Here is a 7,683-nt window from a genome sequence, read left to right as displayed (position 1 = left end):
CCTGTGCACAACTTTAGAACTTCTAGGCATGTGAGAAGAAAAATAACCCGTTGGGAGAAGTGTTTTGGCCACCTTTAATTTATTCCGTACAAGGGCCCTTGGGGCTTAAACCCAAACCAAACTGACTGCCTTTTTTAACCTAATCCCAGCTGTAATCCCAGCTGAGTTCTGCATTGTGCTCTTTAAGTCTACCACAAATCTATTATTGCTTCTTCTAGACTTTGCAGAGAAACTGCTGAAGCAGCTGGAGAACTGTAAGGAACGATTTGAAGTGAAGATGATGCTTATGGACCTAATATCTAGGCTAGTTGGAATACACGAGGTACATACTCTGATAATTTTATAATGGTCTGATGGGAGCCAGCCTGGTTTGGGTGGTGGAATGTTGTGGCCTTGTGCCTCTGGAAAATGAGATTTAATTTTGCTGTATGTTGAAAAGTGCAGATGTATGGTCAGGTGGTTGCCAGTGGGCCTCAAGGAATGGCACAGTGGCGTAGACTTGAGTGGTACAAAGTGAGCTCTGCTAGAGAAAGCTGTTGGTTTGGAATAGCTGAGCTGTCTCTAACAAATAGAGGAGAACATGTCTTTTTGAAGACCTGTGTGCTCCTCGGAGGTTCTTCAAAGGAGATGGGCTTTTCAAAGGAGTCCAGCAATTGCTCATGAACAGCACACTCTGAGGTACAACCAAAGCGTGATCGAAATTACTGGAGTCTCTGTTGGGAGAGAGGATTGTGTCCCCGAGGCCAAGGGAAGTGGCACATTGTAGGATTGTGCAGAAGAGTGCCCTGATGTGAATTCTGTGCAGTCTAACAGGAACCACGCTGGATTGCACAGAGCTTGGGATTGAGCCTTCTATCTCCTTTATACGAGTCGTTTCCTCATACATCTCCGTGTATATCAAGCTCAAGACAGGAGAATGCGTCATGCAATAAAATCCAAGGCATTTGGAGAGCAAGCCAAATCATTGATTGTTTTACAGCATACCAGCCTCTTAAGGTCATCTCAAGTTAAAAGACAAAAAGCTAATCTGTTGCAACTTCTTTATTGCAGCTTTTTCTTTTTAATTTCTACCCTTTCATTCAGAGATTCCTACAGCCTCATCAGAGAGGTAAGTAGCTACTAGCAGATAACACTGCTCGTCCATCGTGTCACATGTACAGTCAGTTCTTAGAAGCGGTGCTGTAAATGAATAGGTAGCAGTAGCTTAGTAGATAGTAGATAGTAGGAGTAGTCCAGAGAACGTGGATGAATGAACTAAAAGGCCCTGACTGCCAGAAGTGCAAAGCGCTTCGGACTTTTATGGAAGCTGTGTGCACTCAATGCTCCTTACCTGAGCATTTGAGAAGCTCCAGCAATGGAATAAAATGAATCTAGTGAGTCTCTAGTTCCATGCAAATCCTGATTAGTTGAGCAAAGCATGACTGCCTTCTGCTGCTTTGTTTTACTGGTGTTTCAGTCTAGTTGTAGGGCATTTCTTTTCATCTTAGCTGGCTATTAAGGGCCTGCACTGCTGCTGGGGTGGAGACCAGATGAGTTCCTAATGCTTGGTGGGAGAGGAGAAATGGTTGTCCCACATAATTTTAGACTGAAAGGCTTTGAGACTTAGACTGAGCAGCTTGTTGAGTTAGCTCTTTCGGTGGATGTGTTTATTGGCCAGACTAAGCTGCTGCAATGTACTCTGACACCTTCTTCCCACTTTTCTTTTCTTCCAGAAGTGACAAAGATTCTTCTGTTTGCCGCACAAGCTTCACATCAGCTAGTACCACCCGAGGTCAGTACTTCACCTACCTTTGGTGATGTTAAAAATGGACAGCAGGCCAGCATGGAAATATAACTGAGTGCATTTGTGGGGAGGGGGAAAAGGGAATCTGGTCAGACCCTTTGTCTTGAAAAGCTTATGGTAATTTTGGCTACTTCTGCAAGTTCCTAGGGATTGTTTTGTATAAAGGGAAAAAACCCAGCCATGTCTGATGTCTTCATTTCTGTAAGAGAATTTGTATCTAGAAAATATTTGCAGGCTGTACTGACAAGTCCTGAGCTCGATCTTTCTGTGAAAAGGACTCTGTTGTCTGTTAATTAATAATATGTAATCGTTTTCACAATTTTATTAAATGTGCATTAAGTTTATTTAAACTTTTTTCTTTTTTTCAGATTATCCAGTCAGTGTTAATGACCATTGCCAACAACTTTGTCACTGACAAGAATTCTGGGGAGGTCATGACCGTAGGGTGGGTACAGAATCTTACAAAAAATGTAAAACTTTATCTGAATGTGGAAAAACATTTTTGTGTTTTAAACCACCTGCAACTTATTCCTGTCATTTGTACTATGCTTTCAAGAACCTGCTTGAATAAAGCCAAGTTAGGACAGTATCTCAGCATAAACTTCCCTTATTTTTGTTGGCGGTGTTTTAAATTCCCCAGAATGATGGGTTCTGTGCTTAGTGCTGTGACTTAACTTTTCTGGATTTCATGAGGGTGCTTTTTTTTTTCCCCCGCTTTGTTGTTTGGTCTTGTGCTTTTCTTCCTTCCTGGATATTGTTATTTCTACTTTGAGGGTAGACCTCTTGTCTGTGAATTAATATATTTGTATATACTCAGTGAGTGGCTAGCACCATAGTTCAGGGCTCTTAACTTTGATGTTTTGTGGATGAAGTTTCGCTACTGACAACAAATTTAAATGTTGCTGTTGGTGAAGCTGTTGTGTGTTTTCTTTGACTTTGTGAAAGCTCCGGTGTAAGTGGAGTAGAGAATAATCAGTCAATTTAGGAGAGAGCTGAACTGTCCCTGAAGAAGATGAAGCACTCAACAGGCGCAGACTATTGTGTGTAGACGTGCTGTGAATATTTTGTGAGCTATTCCTTCTCCTCTTGGCATGGTTTTAATCCAGGTATTGAGCGTACTAAGTGTGTGCATGAAGATGGTTTAAAAGAGAACGTGAGTGAGCCCATGGACTTCTGTTATACTGTCCTTAGCCTGCTCATGGTTGACTCCAGAACTGTTTCTTTATTTTTTTTTTTTTTCTTTTTTTTTCTTGGCCTGGTGATTGTTTGACTGCTTTTCCTGTTTGCCTGGACCCAGACTTCACTTGCAGAATCCTGAGGCCTAGGATCAGACAAAATAATAGCTGGAGAGTAGAGTATGGGCCAAAGTCGGAGGGTTTTGGAGAACCATGGCACAGGGACCTCCTTGTGATGTTCTCCTCTGTTATGCTAAATGTTGCATAAATGCTGTATAAGGTTCTTCAAGTTCCAGATTATTCAGTCTATTACTGGGCCAGTGGGAGTCTCTCCCAGCTGTGGTGTTCAGAAAATAATTCACTTAAAATTTTTTAGAATTAATGCGATAAAAGAAATCACTGCGAGATGTCCACTAGCCATGACCGAAGATCTGCTCCAAGACCTCGTTCAGTACAAGACTCATAAAAATAAAAGTAAGTGTATTACATGGATATGACTTTTAGATCTTTTTTCTCCTGTATCATCTGGTCCTCCATTGTGACAGCCTTCATACTAGCGATGTCTTAATTGTTTTTATGTGGACTGAGAGGTATCATATTCAATATGTCTGTTACATTTCACTGTATTTTGAGTGTATATACATAAGAGACACTACAGTCAAGGGTAGTTATGGCAGGGGAACTAACTGACAAAACTGAAGAAGGGAAAGTGCTTGCTAATGAAGATTTAGCCCTAAGGAAGAGCTAGATCCTGTATTGGAGAAATCAGAGGGAGCTATAACTTCAGAAAAGGCATGAGCAGGCTGTAAATACTGATTATCTGAGTGGGCTTTCAGTTTTCCCAGAATTCTGCTTTTCTATACTAATTCTTGACTCTCTCTATTTCTGGGTAGATGTGATGATGTCTGCAAGAACTCTGATACACCTTTTCCGTTCCCTGAATCCAGAGATGCTGCAGAAGAAATTCAGGGTAAGTGTTGTTTTATGTGCATTGCCTTCACCATAGTCATAGGCTCCTGTGCTCAAAAATGATGATAAGAACTGGTCTCACAGCCTCTTGAGAATGAGGTGGATGCCTGCGTTCTTCCCCTGCCTGCTCCCTTGCTGCATTTTGACGTGATGTGCTCTTAATTCAAATTTATCAAACTCATTGACAGAAGGATCGTGCTCTAGAAGCTTGACTATCTTCCTAGAGTTCGTTCAACTTTTTAGTAATTCAAGATCTTTATTTCATCAGGCAGAATTTACCTTTTCTACCCGCACCCTCCTCTCCCCCAGATTTTTTCATAGATTTGTGGGCATTAAAATAGCAGCCTGCTTAACATGTATTTTGTGAAATTACAGGGTAAGCCTACTGAGGCCTCGTTGGAAGCCAGGATTCATGAATACGGAGAACTGGATGCCAAAGATTATATCCCAGGTGCAGAAGTACTGGATGTTGAGACTCAAAAGGAAAAGGGAGGAACGCAAGAGGAAGGTTGGCCTTTTTTTCTTTACCGCTTCTATTTTGAGCATCGTTGTCACTAGGATTTTATTTGGACTTAAAACTTGGTGTTTGTGCATTTCATTTGCTGCTGTCACATGCTGCATGGTTTGCACGTCTGTATTTGTGCATTAAGAAGCACTGATGCTATCCTCGAGTAAGTGCAATTTATCCAGTGAAGTTTGTTACTGTGTGTTGCTTTGTATGATAAACACTGAGGGATGGAAAAGCAGAGGGACAGACGTTGTACAGCTGTGAAACTTCATATATTCAGTTCTTCCTGAAGAAAAGTTTTCGTTCTGTATTATAAAACATGAAATAGTACTTTGAAATAGTATTTAGCTTCTTTAATTCGCTTCCTGTGTAAAAGCTCTACACAACCTGGAACCGCTGCCTGAATCAGGGAAAAAAAGATGGCGAGGGACTTGAAAATCAAGCCAGAAGAGTTTGGCAAATAAAGTCTGAGGGCATTGGAGATATGGCAGTGGAGGTGTAGTGGAGGAATAAACACCCTGATATGTCACGTTTCTTACGCATGTGAATGCAGCGATTAGTATAACAATCTTTTTGCTTCAGTTTCTGAAGCTGATAACTTCAGCATGCGAGTCAGTTTTAACAATGGTGAAGCAGAGCAATGCCTATACTGTAGAAAGTAACTTAGCTATAAATTGCGTTGCTTCCCTCCTTGGTTTAGATGGCAGGGAGCGGGGAACACCATTACTGAACAGTGTAATAAGGATTAGCATCTATAAACTACTGTGTTTCTTCAGAGACTGTCCCAAATGCGCTTTGTTTTGAGGATCTTTAACTTCAGATGAGAGTTAAGCTTTGCAAAGCATAGCATTATGGAACAGCTTGCTGTGACACTGACTTGTTGCAAGCTGCTTTGGGTATTTTCTGTGGTTGGCTTGGTTTTGAGTGAATGAGGTGTATGTAAATGCATCTCCCATAAAGGCTCTGATCACCATTGTTCCAGGTTTGTTGAAAGCTCATAATAAATAAGTGTATTAAGGTGACTGCAGCTCACAGTAACGACAAAATACACCAGCTGTTTTAAGCAGTCTGTTGTAGGGGGGCGTGCACACTGCCGCATGCAGTTACCACTATAAAAATTGTTGTCCATAACTGAATGTGCATGTGGTGTGGGTGTGCTCAGAAATAGAAGCTGAGGTTTTTTGCACAGCTCTGAATCAGTTGCAAGCCAGGTGGAATTTGATAGCTAAACTTGCCAGTGGGAAAGCATGGGAGCTGCTGGTCTGTTCAACTGTGGATGTCTTCTAAAAATCATTAACAAATAGCGATCAGATGTGTGAAGTATCTTAAGTCTTTGTAATGTCTATGTAGTTCTAATGCTGGGATGCTGAGACCCTAGAGCTTGCCTGTTTGGTGAGCATGTCCCTGGGCATAAATGCAGTTAGCCGATAGGTAATCCAAGCTGGTGAGAGCTTGCGATCCAATCTGAAATTATTTCAAATTCAAGCAGTTAAACCGAATCTGTATTAACAACACTATGCACTACTTCTTCTCCTGAGCAGATGGATGGGAAAGCGCTAGTCTGAGTGAGGAAGAAGATAATGAAGATGGAGAATGGATTGATGTGCATCACTCCTCAGATGAGGAGCAGCAAGAAGTAGTGAGTTTTAAGTGTCTTCTACCCCAAATACAAATAAGTCTTGTTAGTAGCACACCAGATTCTGTTGCTCTGCACCTTCATGTGGCTGCTCATAACTAACTGTACCGGGCTGCGGAGTAACTTGACCAGAATCAGTGAGGTTGCAGTACTATTTAGCACTGTGCTGAAGTATGCATGTTCCTAGGGTGAGGGGGAGAGATGGGGGAATTCTGTGCCAGTGCTAAATTCATTCAAAGCTATGATATTTACATGATGAGTGCTTTTATGCACTCTGAAATATGAAGGGGTGGAAGTACTTTATTCTAATAATGCATATTGAGTAAAAGACTATGAAGAAGCCTAACAGCTGGTTATAGCATTTCCCGACAATATTGCCCCTACGTAGGTATTCGGGAGACAAGGGTCATGGATTATGGCACAAAAATGGTTTGCAACGCTCCGGATGATTATTCTTTTGCACTTTTTTTCAAAAGGCAGAGAAGGTGAAAAGCATGCCCATAGAGGAGCGAAAAGCCAAAGCTGCAGCAGTCAGTACCAGCAGGCTGCTAACCCAAGAAGACTTCCACAAAATACGCCTTGCCCAGCTCTCCAAAGAACTTAATTCTGCACCCGGCAAAGCGGCCAAGAGGAAAAATATTGAAATAGATGATGAAGAGGAGGAGGGCAGGTAGGATATAAATATTGATGAGTGCTTTCTCTTCCCTGCAACCTGGTGATACAGATTTTATTTGCAGAAGGGCACAGAGCTCTGCTGTTGGTCAGTATTCCCCTGGTGACAGGTGGCAAACAGCCATGCAGCCTAGAAGGGCTCCTGGCCCTGGGGGATGCCTTTATACCTGGGGAAAAAAAGACATGAGGGGCCGGTGGGAACTACGGGACTGTTCTGCTTGTTCAGACCAATAAGCACGTTTTTCGTAGCAGTAGTTGCATGGTTATATCTCCAGAGTTTATTAAACTTTGTGGTTAAAGCAGGACTTGAAAAACAGTAATGAGAGACTTCAGTAAGGGTTGTGCCAAGCATGAGGATTAGCCTGAGAGAAAGAACAAGAAGTGCTTGAGTGAAAGTCTATAGGAAAAAAATGTTAAAGAGATTGGTGAGAAGCAAAGAGTCTGGAGGGCATTTTGTTTTACTTGCCAGATGAAGTTTTGTGTGTGATGGCCTTTTATTGGATTTTTGTGTGTGTAGGGGAGAGTTGCTTTCACTCAGAGATATTGAACATCTGCATAAGAAGCCTAAATCGGACAAGGAGACCAGATTGGCAACTGCAATGGTGAGGAACTTGGCTCTTTCATATCCTCTGTCTTCATAGATTTGGGTTTGTGTTTTTGTCTCCTGCAGAATGAGGAAGTGGTGGGGTTGCATCTGTGAGATGGGTGCCCAGCTTCTCTCTGTGTTTTGAGAAATGTTTTGTATTGGTTTTTGCTGTTGCATCTGGGCTGTAACAGATAAACAGCCTCTTGCTGGTCACAGGTGACAGTGAAAATAGAGAGACAGACACCCCCAATTTTCACTGTGACTTAACAGAGCCAGCATGGAAGAATGCATATAATGTACACAGAAAGTCATACTGAACCTGGATTTATTGTTACTGTCATAGAAGCAGCTGAT

The 7,683-nt window shown here is 41.9% G+C and overlaps 1 protein-coding gene across 1 annotated transcript in view; it reads left to right on the top strand.

Moving 5' to 3' along the window:
• SDAD1 (SDA1 domain containing 1) overlaps window positions 1–7,683 on the top strand; it is a gene marked incomplete at its 5' end in the record, with an annotated part of 16,794 nt that overhangs the window by 6,489 nt on the left and 2,622 nt on the right. The window contains 10 exons of the mRNA XM_009575075.1: window positions 219–322; window positions 1,051–1,108; window positions 1,713–1,771; window positions 2,152–2,228; window positions 3,335–3,432; window positions 3,852–3,928; window positions 4,303–4,435; window positions 5,977–6,074; window positions 6,548–6,741; window positions 7,261–7,345. Coding sequence (XP_009573370.1) covers window positions 219–322; window positions 1,051–1,108; window positions 1,713–1,771; window positions 2,152–2,228; window positions 3,335–3,432; window positions 3,852–3,928; window positions 4,303–4,435; window positions 5,977–6,074; window positions 6,548–6,741; window positions 7,261–7,345 — 983 coding nt within the window. The remainder of the gene's footprint in view (window positions 1–218; window positions 323–1,050; window positions 1,109–1,712; window positions 1,772–2,151; window positions 2,229–3,334; window positions 3,433–3,851; window positions 3,929–4,302; window positions 4,436–5,976; window positions 6,075–6,547; window positions 6,742–7,260; window positions 7,346–7,683) is intronic.

The sequence above is a fragment of the Fulmarus glacialis genome, unplaced genomic scaffold, assembly GCF_000690835.1.
Source record: "Fulmarus glacialis isolate BGI_N327 unplaced genomic scaffold, ASM69083v1 scaffold3873, whole genome shotgun sequence".
Classification (NCBI taxonomy): Eukaryota; Metazoa; Chordata; class Aves; order Procellariiformes; family Procellariidae; genus Fulmarus; species Fulmarus glacialis.
The sequence above is the reverse complement of the archived record's forward strand: the minus strand, read 5'-3'. Positions and strand labels throughout refer to the sequence as shown.